Genomic DNA, 21,945 nt, shown 5'->3' with positions numbered 1-21,945 from the left:
TCATGGAACCACTTAACTCATAATTGAATACAATTTTAGTTCAACTTTTTCGAGATTTGTAGAAAGTTGTTCATACGCAAATTTTAGATTGTTGTGTTGTTTAACTTATCAACTGGAGTGGAGTATATATATTTATATATGTACATATGTATGTATGTTAGGGTGTAAAGTTAGTTCAAATTATGAGTAGATTTAACTAAACATTTTGTCAAAATAAATATGCCGACCACTGTGTGTTAAAAATATCTTAGAATTGATCGTAAATTAGGAATCTGGTTTACCATTTTGTAAAAAAAATCGAAACACCCTAATGTACAAATATGTTGACATGGTTTAAAGTTTAAACTAGTTTGAATTCGGTTGAAATTGAAATTGCTATTGTATAGCATTTGATTTGAATTCTTGCTTAATTTACAGATGCTTTCGTCATATTGTTGAAGATATTTGAACCCAATTCATATCATTTTTGATTTCATTGTGTAAATTTGCAACTTTTTCAAAGTTTTAAGCTTTTGTGTGGCGCCAAAAAACGAGTTTGTCTTATTATTACTATTATTGTTTTTTTTTTTCGACATTCAAGTTCTACATAGTACAGTTTTTCTGATATATATTTATACATATGTATGTGTATAAGATATGTATTTATTTATAGCTTATATTTACTCTTTCGACTCGTTTTTTTTGTCGCTCCTCTCGTGCTTTGCTAATTAGCATTTAAATTATGCAAATATTACTTATTCTTGTTTTATTTTCTTATTTTTTTTTAAATAACAAATTTCTTTCTTCAGCTTGTGCATAATATGTAGATGTATATAGTTATATGGTGAGCTATATAGACAGACATACATGGCCTGTGGTTTTTCCTCCTCTTCTTCTGCTTGTTGTTGTTGACTTCTCAGTCTCTTCATTCTGTGTGCTTTTTATTTTTATATACATACATACATATATTTTAAACAACTTCTCTGCTTGTGAAACCGCCGCACGTAGAATTTCTTGTTCAACCGGTTTCACATTGTTGTTGTTGTCGTTGTTGTTGTTGCCACCCCTTCTCTCCTTCTAGGTATGTATGTGTGCTGCCCCTTAAGCATTATCCATAGCATTTTGCCGTTTTCTTCTGCTTCGACTTCTTGTTCTTCCTCCTCTTCTTCTTTGGCTAGTTCATTTAAATGCAATCGCAATCGCATATTGATTTTTCCTTTTACCCAGAAGCCAACAAAAACAACGACAACGTTGTAGAAAAACAGATAGGCAAACTGCTTTTTTTTTTTCTTTTCTTTTCTTTTATTTTGGGCATGAAATTTGGCAACGTTGTACATTTCATTTCGCCCTCTCTCTCTCTCTCTCTCTCTCTGGCTCGCTCTCTCTGTTACTCCTGTGACAGCGCAACGTCCTTGTGACGTTTTTTGCCCCCTTGCGGCAAACAACGACGGGCAACTGTCAGGCGAAAAATTAACTGCAATTTGAAAAGGCTAATGGGCCCCTAGACTATCTGTCTCTCTATCTCCCTCTGTTTCTTTCTCTCTCTCTCTGTGTAATCAGTTTGTATTGCTGTTGATTGGTCGCTTCGTGTAAAATATGCAAACTAAATTACAGCAATTTAAGCCGTTTGCCCATATTTATAGCAGGTGGCGCCCCCTGCTGGCCGGCCGGCTCAAGCTCACATTTTCACAGTTATTTTGCGAAAAATAAAAACAAAAAAGAAACCAAAAACCAAAACAACGACATCTGCAGGAATCATTAAGGAACCTTCTTTGTAAAAAACAGACCGAAAATCAGCTGAAGAAAAAGGGAAATATCACAGAGAGTGAATGAGAAACAAAGGGAGAGCGAAAGAAACCTGGCATTTTACACTTTAATGAAATTAAACATTAAACAATTGACATACAGAGAGGAAAAAGAAAAAAAATTGATATAATTATTATAATCTATTGCGAAAATTCGTCAAACGCATCCGGATTCAGTTTATAGAGCAACCTCCCATACTCTCCTCCCTCTCTTTCTCACACACTTTACTATAGCCCATATAACCAGAATTCAGGGTTCAGTTTATCTGAATGGAATGCAAAAGAATGTTGAAAACTGGTTTTTATAACTGCTCTCTATCTCTCTCTCTCTGTCTTTCCCCGTTGTACCCTAACTTTAATATTGTTTAAGAGGGTTGCTTTAATTTCCTTTTTTCTTTGAAGGGTAGTAACTCTACGGATTCGTTAATTATGTGAATTATTTTCGAAACGAAATACTTAAAATGACAGAGACAAAGAGAACGCCACAAAAATATGAAATAACTCTTGTTATGTCAAGTATTTATTTTTATTTTTTTGGTCGTAGAAATACTTCAGATGAAAGAGCAATAAAATGGAAAATCCTCATAGGTCATCTACTTAAATTTTCTGGGTATTAAATGTCTTCGTTGTCTTAGTTTAAAAATTTCTTAAGTTAAAATCTAGAACTTTTTATTATATTGATGGACCCTTCGACAATTTCAAATTCCATTCACATTCCAATTTCAATACTTAACGGGTTTTATCTCTGTAGAATCTTAAAATTTGTATTTTGTGGCCTTCCATTTGCTGTTACATCTTGATTATGCTGAATGCTTTTAAGAATAACAATTTCGAATTTGTATTCGAATGAATGCTTAAAAATCAATTAAATTCTACTCTTAAGCATTCTGTCCATGAAACTTGACGCTTTATCAATTTATCCGTCGACAGCACGAAAAGATACAAAAAAAAAAAAAAATAAAACAATTTCATATTCAATTTCAATTTGAAATTCAACAAATTTTTAACTTATCCAATTTCAGTTCAAACTTCCATGCTTCCAATTTATGACTGATATACTTAAAAGATATAAAAGAACAAAAAACACTATTTATACCCTGAGTCCATTGAAAATGGGCAAAAAAAAATGTATAGTGTGTTTGGCAGAAAAAAGTATATTTATTCTTGATCAGGATCAACAGCCGAGTCGATTGAGCCATGTCCGTCTGTCTGTTTGAACGCGTCGATCTCAGAAACCATAAGAGCTAGAGACTTCAAACTTGGATGTAGGTTCCTGGATACCGTACCTCTATTTTTTTAATGAAGAGTATTTGGCTATCACATTTATTTGACGATATCTTCTAGCTTAAAAAACTAGTCAATACGCAAACAGTTTTGCAAATGCAAATACTAATATATTAAAGTTAGTTAACTACTAAAAGTAAAAACTAAAATATATTAATTTATGCTGCATAACTGAACTAGTCATACTAAGGCTAATAAAAAATAATGGGAAAAGGTTTTTCATTTCAAAAACCTGGAAACCTGAAACTTATATTTTTGTATTCTTTCTTACATCTTTTAATCGGAAAAGCTGATTGCTTGCAACTTTTTTTCTAAATGTAGTAGTTCAATTGAATTGCTTCTCAGGTATACAATTTTTTTTTTTTATTAAGAGTTTTACTTTTTTATGTATATTTTTTTTGTCGTATTATAATATATAATATTATAATTGAAAGTGGCATTAAAATTTAAATCCTTAACTATTCCTGCTTTTATGAATTCTTGTTAACTCATCCTAATTCATATGCATCTGGTACAAGAAACAACTTGAAATTCCAATAATTCATGCAAGCAATATGGAATACATACATATGTATGTACATACATATGTACTGAGATAAAGGATGTGTTTTTGGAGCAATAAGAAACAGAGAAGCGGGAGACGAACGTGGAGAAATATGGAACTATCGAAGAAGAATACAACAAGCATACGATTTGTGTTTCTTTTATTTTTTTTTTTTTTTTTTTTGCAATGTGTGGAATCATTTTAGCATTCGAATTTCGAAATTCGCTTCGTTGCCAGGCAACATTTGTGTGAGTGTGAGTGTGTGTGTGGGAGTATGAATGTATAGATGTGTGTGTGTGTGTGTTTGTGCTGCTTCAACCCTAACTAATTTCATTCTGCCTCCCTTTCATTTCCCCCTGCTTTGGGGTTGCACATATGTGCAGCATATGCGTTTTGCAATTGTTATTGTTGTTATTTTTATTGTTGCTGTTATTGTTGTTGTTGTTGCTGTTGCTTACTATGGCAGTTTGTTGCCAGAAGATGATGAAGTAGCAACAGAAAAATAAGAATGGCAAAAGGATGGAAGGGGTGGGCGGTAAGGGGTTGTGTGGGGACATGGCGAATCTTGTGCTCTTTTGTGAAAGCTAAACACACACACACACACACATATATGTATATAAAGCACGCAACAAAACCTACGACACATTTTCATGCCTGAAAAACACGTTTTCCATGCGCTGCGTTCACATGCGTTTATTTTTGTATAAAAAAGTAAAATACAAAAAAAAAATTAAAAACAAATATCATAAAACATGTACGATGCCAGCCAACAACAACAAGAATAACAACTAGAGTAATAACTGATAAAAACACACGCACGCAACAAAAACAACGCACACACACACAGAGACTCACACACACACATACACATGCATACAAATACAAAAAAAGAAATAAAAGCTGGCGTACTAAATTAAAGCTCGCAACGAAAAATCAATACTTTACTTTACTCTCGACAGTAGCAGCGCAGCAGCAGCCGCAGCCGCAGTCAGCGTCAAAAGCAGCCAAACAACAACAGCGCAGCAGCAGCAGAAAGGCAGGCTGGTGACGGTGACGGCGACGTCCAAGCTGGCAGGGGCGCTATCTCAAATAAATTGCTTTCGGCCTACTCGTGATTTTGTTTTTGTTTTTTTTTTGTTTCTTTTTTTGTTTCTTTTTTGGTTTTTTTTTTCAGTTTGCTTCGTTTCGTTTCATTTGCCTTTTCGTTTTCGGCGTTGTGAATATTTCACTGTACATACATACATATGTAAATATGTATGTACATCTTTCTGACTGCTGCCCCCGCCTGATGCGACGCCAGCGCTGACGCCCACACAAGCACAGTGAAAAGCATGCATGTGTGTGTGTGTGTTTGTGAATTTTATGCCAGCGCGCCAATGCTCCACAATTATTATTATTATTATACAGTCTCATTGCATGTGTGTGCCTGTGTGTGTGTATGAGTCTGCTTCTTACATTCGGTATTTTTTACGTTTCACCTTGCGCACCCGCATCCCTTGCCCCTCTTCCATCTTCCTACACCTCGTTCCGTCAGCCATATAGTCGTGTTTACTGCTGCGTTTTACTCGTTAGACTCGTTTGCTTCTCTCTCTCACTCTCTCTCTTTCCGTCTCCTATCATTTTTCATGCACACACACACACACCCGTGCATATAGATATATAAATGAACAGTGGCTCACAGCTTATTTCAGCCAGCAGCGACTAAACTATTAGAGATATGAAAATGATTTAATAGCAAGTAACTATCTATGTATATTTTTTTTAAATATTCATACATACGTACATATGTAAATATTTATCAACAATTTAAAACTTAAAAATCAGCTAAATATTTTTTTTAAGTTTATTGGTTATAGGTAAATGCTGTTTAAAATAAGCTATGACATTATGATTGCTTAAATTTTAAGTCTTCAGTGGTTTACAAGTATTATAAATAAAATAAATTATCTTGTATTTGATAAGCTAAAACATTAGGCTAACAAATTGCGTTTAATTCATTTAAATAACTCTTTTAGTTTAGTGGTTACAAGTGACTAAAACTTTCGATTTAGATGCTGGTTGAAATAAGCTGTGAGCCACTGTATACATATATACGCAGCCACAGACAAGCACACACATGCACACAAAATACAACGTAGCTGTCTTTTGTTGTTTTTGTTGCTGCTGCCTCGGGGGATTTTTGTGCATTCACTGACGAATTGTCGTTCGTTCGGTCGGTCGATCGGTCGGTCGGTCGTTCATTCAGTCGGTTGTTCGGTCGTTCGTTTTGTCGCTCCACTCGTTATGACGTTGCGAGTTTTGTGTCTGCCTTTTGTGTTTATTTGTAATTGTATGTGTGTGTGTGTGAGTCGTATTCAGTTGCCAACGGCGCTGGCAGCTCTGCTCGCCGCCTTGCACTTGCTGTTGCGTCACCCGCGCGCCGCATAACCAATTCGAATACACAAACAGCACACAGGCACATACATATATGTACATATATACATACACAACTTATATATATATATATATACAACGTAGCAAAGTTGCTGCGCAGCAACATTGAAGCGCTGCCTGCTGTTTGCTTTGCATTTGTATGGCATGTATAAATATGTATATGTATATATATGTGTATGTATGCATATATATTTATTATATTTATATATGTATGTATATATGTACATATATCTGTAGATGTACATACATACATATGTACATACATATATGTATGTGTGTTCAAGTTCCCGCGTTGTTGCTCTCTGTTTTTGCTCTCCTTTGTGACGACAACGAACGACAGACAGACAAACAGACAGAACGAACGAACGACAAACCGACAAACTGTCTGATTGACAGACGCTTTGCTCGTTTGTCGTTCTGTCGCTTGCTTGCTTTTGCCTGTCTTGTTCTCCCTCTCTCTAATGGTCTTACTCTCTCACTCTTGACTCTTTTGGCTTGCGCACAATGTGCTATGTCTCGCTCTCTCGCTCTTGGCAGCCAGCAGCAAGAGCAGCGCGGCCTTATTTTTATTTTATTTTTGCCTTTTTACTTTGTTGTTTTGCTTTTGCTTCGAGTTGGTTTTTTTTTTTGTTATAATTTCTTTTTATGCTATTATTATTATTATTATAACGCTGCTGGCAGCGCTGCTTTGCTTGTTTCTTTTTCACGTATAGTTTTTAAGCCTCTTTCATATTGTCGTTCGTCTGCTGTTGTTGTTGTTGCTCTTGCTGTTATTGTTGTTGTTGGTGTGCGTGTGTTGTTATTTTTATTAATTTGTTTGCGCTGGGGCTGCTGAAAATTGTCAACAGCGCATTTGGTCTGGTCCGACGTGCGCGTCGCTGCCGTCGTCGCTGCCGCAGTTGCTGCTTTAATCTTACGCGTGCTTAAGTTTTTTTTTCCTGTCTTGTGCTTTGTGTGAAGTTTGGCAACGTTGCTTGTGCGCTGTGTATTTTTATTGCTGCCAACGTCGCTGCGACGCTTGGCTGATTTTTTTTATATTTTTTTTTTTTGCTTGATTGTGGAATTTCGTGCTTAATTTTCGTTTGTGTGTATGCGTGTGTGTTTGTATGTGAGTTTTTGCCGTTTGCTTTTAAATTCAATTCAATTTCTACATACATATGCAATTTTTATAGTGTGAATTTAATTTACTAAAGTTGCCAGCTCTCTCAATTGTATGTGTGTGTTGCAAATTGTTGTTGCTTGTCAGCTGTTAGTTGTTATTGTTGTTGTTGATTATTATTATTATTTATTTGTGGCTGTGCAGTTTAATTGCTTTCATAAAAAAAAAGCAAAAAAACAACAAAAAGTTGCTGAACAGCTAAAGCAGCAAAACGACGCAGCCAGCGGCGCAGCAGCAACGTCGCAATGGCGAGCAAAACATGTGGCCGTGCGCTGTTGCCAAGTTTCATTTTTAGTCAGTTTCCAGTTTGTCGACACCGGCCGAAGCTTTTTTTCTCTCTCTGTTTCTGTTTCTGTTTCTGCTTTCTGATATTGCTGCTGCCAGCAGCTACTTTCTGCTGCTGCTGGCTGTGCTGCTTTTGATTTTGCTGCTGATTCTGATTTCTGTTTTCTGTTTTTTCACGTAGGCAATACATATCAGTTGTAAATGTGCGGGGAGCTGGGAAAACCTCAGATAGATGATAAATGAGTTTGTGTGTAATGTGTCTGTGTAAATGCATATGCATGTAAATGTGAGTGCACGATTGAAATGATTGTTATATGGTCTAATTTTGGCCTTTAATTCACGAGTTGTTCAGTGATAAGCAATCCAAATTCTTAAGCTTCTTCTCAGATAGCTTATCAAAAGCTTTCTACATAAATATGTACATACATACAAACATATTTATATACGAACATTTCAACGATTGTGGCAATTGAAAATTGTCGTGACTTATGGCAACAACATGATTAGTGAATTAGTAAGTGGACAAACATAAATAACGATAGTTTTGCTATCAGTTTATCGATGCATTTAGCAACTAACATTGACATTAATATTCAGTATATTAATATGAATATTAATCAGGGATTGTAAATAACGATTATTTTGTTTTTTAACAGAAAACTTAGTTCACTTATAGTTGTTTTAAAAGAGCGTCAAATATTGCAATATTCTATCTGTAGGGATAATGAATTCATTTATAACCATGATTTACAGAATTACGATTTTTATTTATTTACTCACAAAAAATTTGTTAAATTCGGGTTATACTCTCAAAAAAATATGATTGAGCCTTGAGCTTTCAAGTTTTTCTCAAAAATAAGAATTATTATTGCTCAAAAATAAAACTCAAATTGTAATTTCGACTTTTCAATATTAAAAATTGATATATATTCTTATTCAGTGGGCCAAGAAATTGTAAATAAATCACTTAAAATTAATTTATATTGTAATTATAATACAACTTGATTTGAATTAAAATTAAAAGGAATTGTTTTTTTACTTACTGTAAAAAATTATCAAAATTATTATGAAAGATTTCAGTTCTAATTGGAATATTACACAGAATCAATAATGGAAACTAAATTGGAATTACAACTGCAAGTGTAAAACTGTTTTTATAGTCTAAAAGAATTAACAAATCTTAGAATTAAACTGGATGTTTTATGATCATGAAAGTACGCATTTAACGTATTACTTAATTATCGATCATTAAATATATAGTTCAATATTCAGTTATTTTAGTACGTATTTATCGACACAATTATCAATAACTATATATGGTTCAATATTCAATGAGATTAAGATTGAGATTATTGTAGCAAAAAGTCGAATGCAGTTTAGACTTTAGAATTGTCTATCTCTTAATGTAAATATTTATCTATGTATTTATCTATCAAAATAGCTATCTATCTATCTTAAAACAAACAAAAGTATTAAAGTATCTATCTATCTTAGTATATTTTTATCAAAGAATCTTTCTATTTATGTATCTTTGCATCTACATATCTTTCTATTTATGTATCTTTGTATCTAAGTATCTTTTTATCCAATTATCTTTATAGTTATGTATCTTTCTATCAATCTAATCTGTCTGTCTACAAGATACGCTGATTATCGACATGTTTTAAGTACATATTTCTTATATTTTGTTATTTCTTATCGAATTTAGCAACTAATCAAAGAATTCGCTTTGCTCTTTTCTCTCATTGCAGGTTGTATGGTTGACAAATAAAAAAAAAGATACAAAAAATATAAAAATAAAACAGTTTTTGTTTTGTGCTTGTTTTTTTTTAAGTTTTCTTTCAAGTCCTGTGATAATGCAGAAGATGATAAGCTAAAGAGAAGAGGAAGCACCGAAGCAATGACCAGCAACGTAACAACAACAAATAAATTATAAATGAAATATATACATACATATATATAAAAGAAAAGCAAATAAAGTGTGCAAAGCTGTTAATTAATGGAAAAAAATAATTTTTTCCTCAAACACATTTCGTGCGTCGCGTTTTGCGTTTGTTTTGTAGGCGCTTAATTCGTACGTGAAAGAGAGAGCGAGAAGAGATACGAAAAGAGAGAGAGGGAGGGAGAGCAATACACATAGTCACATACATATACACACCTTCTACCCACACACACACACACATTCGCGGCAATTGCAACAAAATATGTGTCAAAAAATTTGTGTGTGTGTGCTAAAAAAAGTTTTCAACGCTTTCAATTATTTAATTTTTTCTTGTTATTTTATTTTATTTTATTGCATCCTCTTTTGTGCGGGTCTGAAAAATAGTTTATTTGTTTAAATTTTTTTCAAGTTGCGAAAAATGTTGGTTTATTTTTTCCACATGGTGCAATAACAACAACAACAACCACAACAACAACAAATAAAAGTAAAAAGCGCGTGTTATATATGCCTGAAATGAAAATGGGCAACAAGGCGCGTCGTTTCGGTTGCGCGGTTGCCGCATTTCACGTGCGTTCGTGCGTTCGTGTGTGTGTGTGTTTCAACAATATCATTATTTTTTGTTTTTTCTCTATTCTTGCAGCAGTTGCAGTGTGTGTGTAAATAGGCAAATGATTAAATTAATAAAACAACAGGAAAATAAATAGGAATAAATAATACAACAAATAACATATTGTGAGTGCAACAACAACAACAGCTAGTTGTAATAGTATTAGTAAAAATGCAAGTGCAACAGTTGCAACAACGGCAGCCGCAGTTGCATGGCGTCTTTTAAGCGTCGCCAAAGCGATTTGTTGTTGTTGCTGTTTCTTTGTTGTTACAACAGCAACAGCAACATCAGCAGCAACTTGAAGTGTTAACAACAACAGCAACAACAAGCAGCAGCAGAAGAAGTAGTGGAAGAAACAGAAACGAAGTGAAACATTACATATGTTGTGAATATGTTGCAGTGCAATGCTGTTGCATCTGAGCAGCCCAGTGATAACAACAACAACAACAAGAACCACAACAACAACACTTCATTTGCAACAGCAGCAACAACAATTGAAACAACATCGAATTCTGAGCGCAACAACAAGTGTTTAAGCCAAAAGAGTTCGGCATGAAATGGAAGCAGCTATACGCTCCTCTTCAGTGCAGGTCGGTGCTCCGCCGCCCACAAACAACGCCACAAACGGTGGACAACAACAACAACAGCAGCAACAACAGCAACAACATCAGCAGCAACAACAGCAGCAGCAGCAACAACAACAGCAGCAGCAACAACATCATCAGCAACAACTTCAGCAACAGCTTCATCATCATCATCATCATACACAGCAGCAGCAGCAACGTGTTGCCAGCAATCAACAGCAGCAGCAACATAACGCGGCAGCAACAAACGCTGCCGCGTCGCATCAAGTGCATGATAATGGACCAACGTCCCATCATCTACATCATCAGCAACAGCAGCAGCAACATCCACAAACAACAGCGTCTAATCAGCAGCAGCAGCAAAACAAAACAACGCAACAGCAACAGCAGCAACAAAAACAACAGCAGCAGCAACAGCAGCAGCAACAACAACAACAACAGGCTGCGAATATGTCTGCGTATCAACAACGTTTGTCAGCTGCCAGTGCATCGCCGATTCATAGGTGAGTACTTCCCACACTTACTCCCCGCCTCATCCACCATCTCACAGCACTTAGTTATCTCTTTGCCAGTGTTGAAAAGCAAAAACAACTGTTTTTTGCTGGGTTTAATATTGAAAAAAAGCTACATTTTCACTATATTAAAAAAAAACTGGAAAATAGCTAAAGTTTTCTTGAAGTTTATCCAGGGTATCATACCGAATTGAATATTAATTTCAGTTAGGGTTTGTATTTTGGTTATCGATTATATCGATTACGAAATATCTTTGTGTATTGGTTTCGTAACGGTTACTGATTTGTTTTTTGTGGGATTCTGTTTCAAAATACCGGTATGATTTCGGTTCACAAAAAAAAAGGTGGTAAAAATATTTTAAAAAAGTTAATATATAAACAACAATTTTTTAATATCATTTAAGATCTATTTAATTAGGTCAATTTTCAAAATTTATAAGGATATAAATTTGAAAAACGATCATTATTTCGATTATTTTGTTTATATCGGTTTCGGTATAGTAAAAATATAGTAAAATGTTGTTTTGGTTAGGGTTTTAGTTACGGTTACCAGTTTCAATCGGTTAAAACCGGTTAAAGGTTACGATTTCGATAATTGATTTTGAGAAAAGCCAGATTTGATCAGAAAAATGCTGATCTGGTAACACTGTTCGCCCGCATCTGTATATCTCGCTCCCCCACTGCTCTTCTCTCTCTCGCACACTTCCGCAGAAAGCTCATTTCCTGTTTGCATTCGCGACAGTCGCGGACATTGACAACCGTCACACCGCCAAAGCTCACTTTTCGCCCCTCTCCCTTTTTAGCTCCCTTTCCGATTCTTCGACTTCGACTTCTTGTTCTTTTTTCTTTTCTATCCTCTGCTGTCTTCTTTCACCTTCTTTTGGCGATAAGGAGCGGATCGGCAGCAACCTAAATAAAAGCTGGAATAAAAGCGATAAGCGTGAAGCCGCAAAGAGTTCGTAGGAGACAAACAGAGAGAGGGAGAGAGAGAGAGAGAAAGAGAGATAAAGAGGGAGAATTTATTTGCTGATAACATACGACAATTTGAGTGGAAAAAAGAGATTGGAAGTAACGGAGAAAAAGAAAAATGCATAACAACAAGAAATATAGTGTTGAAATAAGCAAAATATGTATTTTCATATGGAAACTTATCGATAAATATCGAATATAGCAAAAGGAAAAACAAAGTTTAATACAGAAATCCATTGATAAAAAAAAATATATTATTAAAATGTTAACTTAAGTTGATAATTTATCGTCCAGTTTAGAGACTTAAATATAATAAAGAAAATCATTTTTTTTTCAAGTAAGAAAACAGTAATTAATAGGAGAATCTCAGCAAATATGTACGAATGTTCAATTCATTGAATAGGGTATTACAACTCCCTCTCTATTACATTATTACCTAACATGTCTGTTCGTTCTACCAAGTTATAACATATGTTCAGCAAATAATTGCAATTTCTTTGCTTGAAAAAAACAAATAATAATATTTACAATATCGACAAGTTGTTATTGTACTTTCAACCAAAAAAAACAAAAAGTAAAACATCATTAAAAATTAATGCAAAATTCCGAGGCACAAAAACATGTAGAAACCTCACGTAAAATTCGATAAAAATTCATCCAAAAGTCGAGTCTAAAATTCGCTGACCTTCAAAATGTGTTGAAAATATTTCAAATACTTTTCATATATAATGATTATATGCACACAACATTTGGAAGTACAAGTTTGGATGGATAACAAGGGGGGAATAGGAAAGGAAGATTTGTCTGACGGTAAAGGCAAAAAAAAAAAAAGTGAAAGACAGACAGAGAGCAGAGATTGAAGGAGAGACGTAGATGGACACGGGGACGAAGTATTACGACCCGGAAAGCGAAACAAGAGTCACAAATGTATTTTGTTGTTATTATTGTTGTGGTTGCTTTTGTGGTTGTTGTCGTTGTTGCGGTTGTAGTTGTTGATGATGATGATTTGTTGTTGTATTCGTTGTTGTTGCTTTTTCTAGTTTTGCGGTTGCAAAGTGGGAAGCACTTAAAAGACACAAGACAACGACGAATTACGATGACTAAGTGGAGTGTGAAGAGTGAAGAGGGACGAGTGGTGAGTGAGTGGGAAGATAGGAATAAAGAGAGACAGCTAGAGAGAGAGATGACTTAAGTTAAAAATAATTATACGTAATTTGACACTATTGACCTGCCACAACGACAAAAAACAGCAAAAGGACAAACAAAAGCAACGAGAACAACAGCAATGATAGCGAGTAACAAAAGGAAGGGAACGAGAGGCAGAGTTCTCCCTTTGTATACCCTTGCCACAGTGGGCTATTATAAAATTGTCATAAAGAAAGCGAGCTAAGCCCCCATAAAATAGATACATATATACTTGATCTATGCAAAACTTGTATCTTACTTTTGAAACTATATGAATTAAATTTTTGCTAAACGTTCATCTTTTTGCTGCAAAAAGTATATATATTAGAATCGGCCAAATCGAATTATTATATCATATAGCTGTCGTTTGTATAACATCGATTGAAAATCAACATTAAGTTTAAATAACTTAATTGTTTCTTGAGAGATCTCAACCGAACACAGATTGTTATACCCGTTACTTAAAAAATAAGTAAAAGGGTATATTGTGCTCGTTGGAATATATGTAACAGGGAGAAGGAGGCATCTCCGACCCTATAAAGTATATATATTCTTGATCAGCATCAAGAACCAAGTCGATATAGCCATGTGTCTGTCCGTCCGTTTGCCTGTCCGTCCGTCCGTGTGAGCGCCTAGATCTCAGAGACTATAAGACTCAAATGGCGTTGGAGCAGGTCAAGTTTGTTTTGAATTTATGACACGCTCCCTTCCGCCTCCGCAAATCGCGAAAAATTGTCTGTTTGTCTGTATAAACAAAAGGATCTCAGAGACTAAAAGAGATAGAGTAATCAAATTTGGCACACAGATTTCTATTGATCCCACGCAGATCAATTTTTTTTCAAATGTAAGCCACGCCCCCTTTCGCCCCCACAAATCGCAAAAAGCCACCACACCTACAGTTTTTAAGACAAATTTAAGATAATTCAGTTTTTATGATAAATAACGTTATCTAGTAATATTATCTATTATCTTACTGAATCGCATCAAGATCGAACAAATAAAACGGCAGTTATGGCGATTTAATGTTTTTCAAAGTAATACAATGAATTTCTTTAAAGTTATTTTGTATATATTCCAATAAGTAACGGGTATCCTATGATCAGAATCTCGACTATAGCCTTTCCCACTTGTTTTTTTTTATTATAATCTTATACATACTGAAAGGAATTTATGTATAAAATTGAATGTATAAAATCGATTTTGTTTTGCAAAAAAATTAAACGAGGTAAAATAAAATATGATTTTATTGGGAAATTGTCGTTGTTAAAATAACATATTTAAACTTGTTATGTTTTAAACATATGGCGAATTACAAGGGTATCTAATCTTCGGTGTACCCCAAGATAACATTTCTTACTTGTTTTTCATTTTCTTTAAAGTTTTTTTTTTTCTGCTATTTTGAATGACAGCAATTAGAGAGCTAAATGGCCGCACACAACGGACGACCGCAAAAGAAGTCGACGACTGGAAAATGCCATGAATTGTTTGACGATTGACGGGGGCAGAAGAGGGGTCAAATGGTATGGACAACTCTGAGACAGAGAAGAAAAGTGTGTAGGAGAGAGAAGAAGAGAGAGAGAGAGGGAGACAGACAGACAGAGAGAGAGGGACAGAGGGGGAAGTAACGTTAGGTTGTCGGTTAAACGGGTTTCACTTTGTAATTTGCAAAGGTCGTTTAAGAAAACCAAAGTCAAAAACGATTGCAAAAAAAGATTAAAGTTGATAATGATAATGACAATAATATTATTAATGATAATGATGATGATAACGTAGAAGGTCTGCGGAAATTGGAACGCAGTTTCAATAGCAATTTCAAGGCACTTGAAACTTTCCTTAAACTAACCATAAATAATGCATAAAACAAATAAAATTCGACAATAGCTAAACACATAAATGTCATGGGAATTAAACCTTATGCCGCCCACAGTTATCGATCGATTTTTTTTTGTATTTTAGTTCCTCCCTCAATTTGATATACATGCACTTACATAAGTTTTCTAGTTTTTTTTTAGATTGTTGCGTGGGGAATAAAGACAAATAAAGAGGGTTTAATGTTTTAATAAAGTCAACGAAACTAAAGTCAACATTCTCTATTTGTATGTCGATAACTCGATATTTATATGTTACATATTAATGATAATTTTACAACTACATTTATTCGACTTTATGTCTTTGACAATGAATCAAGTTACATAAATCGATCTTTATGATTTTTTGATTTGCTTCATATATTTATTATTTATTTAAATTATTTCTATTGTTATTAAAACTATTTCTAACGAGCCAAAGATTTGAATGTGTCCCAAAAATTTCATATAAATCATATTTATAAAGAAATGTTGTAATTTTTATATTTTCGTATGGTAAAAATCGATGAATCGGTTTAATATTGAGATGAGTCGACAATTAAAGAATCGGATTCGATTCTTATGAATCGATTTTAAACGTGTTGCACAGTTTTGGATTTATATCACTATATATAAGAGCTATAATAAATATCTAAATATCTACAGCTACAGATTTTAGGCAATTTACATTTTAAATTAAGTCAAAGCTTAATTTTGAAAAGATTTGTTTTTTTTTTAAGAATCTTAAAATGGAAAGGTCTTGAAACTTTGATATTCTGTGCATAAAAATAATATTTACAATGTGGTACATAGATAGGCGTGGCTTCATTAAAATATCCACTAAAATGAAATCGAAATAACATGTATTTTAAATAGTTTTTAGAGTTTTCACACAGAGTTTGTTGATTTTGTTTTATATGGTAACTGTCCGTCGAGCGTGCTCCATTCAAATTTTATTGAATTTTTTTTTTTAAATTATCTTTTTATTCTTTTTTTTTTGTTATTTTTTGCTTGTTTCAATTTACAATTGATTGATGTACGGCAATAAACGAACCCCTCACTCCACAGCAATGTGTTAGTGTGTGTGTGTATACGTTGGAAAGGGGTCTTGGAATGAATGGGAATAGGGAGGGTCTGTTGTTTAATGGACATTTAATGATTGGTGCTAGTCGACAGTTGGATGGAAAATGGGAATTTTGTAGCTAAAGCAAAAGTTATTACAATTGCACGGGCAATTAGACTTCATTAGAATGTCATAAGAGACTTGGCGTCGTCTCTGTTTTTTTGAAGCTGTTCTACCAAATCGATTGTAAGAGAATCTAATGGAGAATCGAGTATTACAGAACTTTGACAGCAAAATGTCAGACACTTGAAATTGTAGATACACAATGCATATAACTTTCCACTCTTTTACCCTGGGAATTGCACGAGAAAATCAGTACATTATTAATTGTATTAACTATTGGAATAACTTATCGATAAATTTAAATAGATTTGTATGTATGACAACAATAATACATGGTAAAGTGTTTTGAAACATCGACTTCTAAGTGAAACTTAGTATGGGATGATACTTTAAATTTTGCGATAGCTCTATCGATATTTTTTGTATAGGTTATCAAGCTGGATATCGTATATATCACTACTAAACTTGATGTGCTCACTGAGATGGATTCCAAAATTCAAAGTTGTTTTTTTCTTTTACGATATCAATAATGATATTTCTAGTACTTTTCTAATATTTATAATTCAGATTTCATTTGCTTTAACGATTACAGTCTAATCAATCAAGACTGTATGGAATCTTTTGATTGGACCTTCTAAAAAATTGTGAGTTTTTAAAAAATTCAACCTGCAAGTGAAGTTTATTCTTGTTATTAATATTATTATTTTTGTCTGTTTAACAGCTTTGGGTCTTTTTCTTTATTTGTTTAGCTTGTGTGCGCTTTTGGTTATTGCCTTCGCACTCTTTTCCTCTCTTTCCTCTTCCCCTATATTGCCTTGTTCCGTCCCTTTCGACTGTAGTTCTTTCTCTGTCGCTTTTTGGCCCGTTTCCTGTCGTTGTCCAAATATTTGCATTGAACTCGAGGCAAGGCGGCATAAACAATAACGAAAATACAAAAAAAAAAAAAGTATCTCATGAGCCAACCGGCGCCGTTCTCAGATTGCGCATAGTGTTAATTTAAAACAAAAATACCCTGTAACGAAGTTGTGTGAAAGCGTATGATTAATTTGAATTGAAAATCCTATTCATAGATTCTGTGAATATTCGATAAATTAAAAACAACAACTTGTACTTTTACAACGCAAGCATCTCATTAAATTACTATCTGAAATCATATATATGTATATCTAAATAAATTCGATAAATCAATAGCGATGAATTTTCATCGACAGCTTTTACAGGGTATGCTGTGAGTTCAAGTTTTCTGCATAATATGTACTTGTGTGAATTTATTTAACTGGAAGTGCAAATTATCTGTAGTTGTATCTATAGCTGTAGTTGCTAATGTATCTGTATTTGTAGCTGTATATCTGACGGTAGCTGTATCTGCATCTGTATCTGTCTATCTGTATCTGTATCTGTGACTGTTATTCAGTCTGTCATTCAATTTAATGTAGGCTGCGGTTTTTGCTCAAGTTGTTTTGCATGACACACAACAAAAACAACAACAACAGCAGCAGTATCAGCAAAAACAACAACAGCAACAACAACATCAGCAACAACTATACAAATACAATACTCAATGCAGACACACAGATACAATACACACACATGCACACATTTTAATCGCTCTCGAACGGTCAAGGTTGCAAAATATTTAATGAGTCAAACGCGACGGTGACGACGACGACAGCAACAGCAACAGCGACTGCGACTGCGACAGCGACGTCAGCGTCAGCTATCAGCTGGTCGACTGCGCTGCCGGCAGCGCTGTCAACTGCGCAGTCTTCCAGTTTCTGTTGCTGTCATTTTTGTTTATCGACCGGCACACACACACATACGTACACGTGCACTAACAGTTATGTGCAACGTCTCTGCCATCTCCCTTTCTCCCTCTCTCTCTCTCTCTCTCGCTCGCACTCTGTCAATGTTGCGTTTGGGTGTCGTTGACGTGCGTCGTTCAGTTTTGTCAGCTTTTTGCTCTTGTCATGTTTCCCCGCCCTCTCCTTCTCCCTCACTCCGTATCTCCATTGCCCTTCCACCCGCAAAGCACGTTTTGTAGTTCACCTAACAATGCGCAATTGTTGTTGGTTGCTCTGAGCAACAGAAAGAAAGAAACTGCAACTCATAACTCTCATATCTCATGTAACTTGTATCTTGTATCTCATAACGGACTCTGGGCCTCTGTCTGTTATTGATATACACACACACACACACACATGCACACGCACATGACATTCAATAGATACAAGATACAGGCAAAGGCACATGATGAGCTTCAGTTATATTTAGATACAATGCAAATGAATGTAGATACATAACAAAAATCCCACTTCTTCTCTCTCTAAATCCATCTCAAATATATATTACATTAATACAATTTTACATACTTGTATATGTATGTATGTATTTCTGTTCTTATACTGTGAATGTGTCGTATGTGTCTGTTATCCTGTCATCCTTTTTCCACTTTGTGCTTCAATTAGAATGTGGAATCTGAAATAGAGACACAATTTTCAAGGATTTTCCCTGCAAGCTTTTACTGTCCATTTTAGTAGGGTTTTATAAATAATGAGTATCTATAGTTAGCTGACATATCTTAAGTGTCTTTAAGAGATATCCTTGACGTATTCTTGCTTCAGTCAACATAAGAAATTAATGCGTGGTCAATCTGACATGAAATATTCAAATATGTTTTTTTAAAATAATATTTTTGAAGTTTTAACTATTGTTACCTTAAAATCTTGTAGTTTAACAATTTTTAAAGATCATGTACATTTCAAAATCATATATTTTTCAACAATTTTTTTTTATTCACATGTTGAATTAAATAATTGAAATCAAGAAATCAAGAAAAGAAAATGATCAAGCTAACATTTCTCACCGAAGAATGAATTTTCCATCATCGAATTTGAAACATTTTGAAATCATATGGCGCTTTATTGTTGGCAAAAAAATGTTGTAATTTCTGCTAACTTATTGCTGCACTAAAAAGTTGCACACAATAGTTTTCAAGGCAAGTTTTATACTCAGCGGGTAGAATATACTGGAATTCTCTAAGAAAAACTCATTAATAATTCAATAAATACGTAGCTTTCCAACAATGGTAAAACAACAGCTGTCTCTCTCTCTCTCTATTTTCCTTTCTCTTCGTCTTTCTCATTATTTATGTAATCGGATTCGGGGTCATTGTAAGCTTCATCATTATGGAACAGCGTACTTTTCTTTTATCATTTTATTTATCAATGCAACGTTTTTATCTTATTACGTTGTATATATATTTTTTTTTAAATTTATATTTTCTGTGAAAATGCGTAATAATACTCAAGAAGTCGAGGAGATAACTGGAAGTATTATTTAACTGAAGCCCCGTCAATGCGTCAAGATAATTAAGTATCACATTTCCGATGGGAATTTGTTGAGATTGCCGACTTATTCTTCATTCTTTGAAATTCATTTAAAATTGTGATTGAATGACATTTTATAGCTAGTTAGCAAAAAGAGCACCTGCTATTTACGAGTATCTACTTCCCCGATTGCATAATGCAATCAGCTCCGAGTGGATTTTCTCGCCCCTCTCATCAGGCAACCCGCAACTTAAGTGGATACGGCATTAAGTTGGCTGGTTTTGTGATGCAACAGCCAATTACAGAGTGACAAGCGAGTGGGACGACTCCCCGTCAACTAAATAATAATAATAATATTAGTAGTAGTAGGGGAAAAAGTGAGAAAAATAAAAACGTAAATCCCCAGATGAATCGGCAAACAATCTGAACATGTGAATTGAATAATTAACAACATTTTAGAATTGCTCATTTTATTGTTGTTAAACAATATGTAAACAAATCAAGTTTAAAACGCAGTTTAAATACCCTGTAATATTTTCGTTGAGGGAATTTTAATTTACGATATGAAGATAAAGCGAACTCTAACAATTAAGTAATGTTAATTACACAAAGGTACAAGGATTTGTTGATTAAGAATTGATAGTTGTTCTTATAGTAATTTGGGGCGCAGAGTTCAAATCTACACTTGTTTTTTTCTATCAGCTCGACTCTTTGCGATATACCGTTATTTCCTTAATTAAGGCATTGCCACAACATATTTTGGAATGTCTGGATACGGCTTATCATATTCAGTTTAAAAAAATCTCAAAAAATCGTCAACAATATTATCTTTAAGCCGTGCCTACATTGGCGTTAACTTTGCCCAGTAGTCTTAGAGATATCGTTGATGCTTTGTAAAAAAAAAATAATTTTTAAAATAATATTCTTTTTAGAGATGTAATTGTTTCCTTTAAAAAAAAAATCAAATTTTTGAAAATCGCCCAAAAAGGAGTAAAGCTATGATTTATTTTTAACTTTTATTGATGGAAAAAAGTCTAAACTTCGATAAGTACCTGCAACTCAAATACGCGAGCTGATGGAGAAAATGGAGATCAGATTTGAAATCAGCGACCCCAAATTAGTAAAATCTTCTATACATTTTAAAACTACATCAACAAACAAAAAGTACAATTTTGTTCCATTGTGTTATGCTAACAATCCTTAAAGAGCGATTTTTTCAAATGTTCTTTTAGAGGTGCCACAGAAAAAGAAACCAACCGAAAATCTCCATACATTTTATGTTCGTATACGTTTTTCTGACGTACGTCAGTATACATTTTATCTAAACACTTGACATAACTTTTTCGTAAACGTTTTGCTAAAGTTGGTAATTATATATTTAAATATGTAATTACTTGGATCTATATCAAGTTTACATGTCTCTCTCTACGTTTCTTGCAATTCCTCTATCTAGTTCCTTTATGTGTCTCGTTCGTAAATGTTGTACAATTGAGCTAAATAAAAGTCAACTATAAAGAATGTCAAAAAATAAAGCACAAAAATAATGATAAATCAAGATGGAGATCTTACTTAACTCTTTCTGTCTTTATCACACCATCTCCCTCTCTCTCTGTCTAACTCTATCTATTATTTTTTCGCATATCTGTCACATAAATTGCAAATATAAATCATGCTTCAGGTGTTTATCGATCCAAATGCTTTGACATCTCGTAACGCTGCCTCCGACCTACCCCTATGCCGAAACTCATGGGCAAGTGCAATCTCTGACAGCAACAACAACAACCGCAACAACCACAGTGACCGCCGCCAGCGGGAGCCAAAGGAAACAAATAAAACAGGGGAAAAAATGATGAGGGAACGAAAAAAGGCAGCCAATAAATAAAATGCACATACGTAATGAATTATAATTAAAGAAAAACAAAAACGACAAAACGGCAAAAATCAAAAAAATAACAGAAAAATAATAAAAGAAAAGAAATGAAAAGGAAACGCAAGAAAAGCCAACTGCCTGGCAATTAACGGAGGCAATGGCGACAGCGCACTCTATTTATAAGTTGCATCAACTATAACAAAATAAATTAGTAAAATAGATCGAAGAAAAAAATGTTGATGAAACAGTAGAAGAGGCGGAAGAGCAGAAAAAAGAAGAGTGGGCAAGGGGAGAGGTAAAAATGCAATGAAAAATGCACAATGACGTGAAAATCCCAAAGAGATGGAGCAAGAGAGAGAGAGAGACAGATAAAGACAGTCACAAATCAAGAGAGAGAGAGAGGGAAAGAGAATGATAGAGAGTGAGAG

The 21,945-nt window shown here is 34.2% G+C and overlaps 1 protein-coding gene across 8 annotated transcripts in view; it reads left to right on the top strand.

Annotated features, from left to right (window-relative positions):
- The window catches only part of LOC117791359, a 79,555-nt gene that overhangs the window by 3,656 nt on the left and 53,954 nt on the right, over positions 1-21,945 (top strand). For 6 of the 8 annotated variants that reach the window (XM_034631098.1, XM_034631105.1, XM_034631091.1 and 3 more), the window contains exon 2: positions 10,072-11,125. In XM_034631098.1, the coding sequence (XP_034486989.1) occupies positions 10,596-11,125 (530 nt within the window). In that variant the 5' untranslated portion in view covers positions 10,072-10,595. The remainder of the gene's footprint in view (positions 1-10,071; positions 11,126-21,945) is intronic. The other 2 variants (XM_034631143.1, XM_034631136.1) reach the window with 2 other exon arrangements.

Source organism: Drosophila innubila, chromosome X (assembly GCF_004354385.1).
Source record: "Drosophila innubila isolate TH190305 chromosome X, UK_Dinn_1.0, whole genome shotgun sequence".
NCBI classification, from domain to species: Eukaryota; Metazoa; Arthropoda; class Insecta; order Diptera; family Drosophilidae; genus Drosophila; species Drosophila innubila.
Note: the sequence above shows the minus strand (reverse complement) of the source record. Positions and strands in the feature narration are given on the sequence as shown.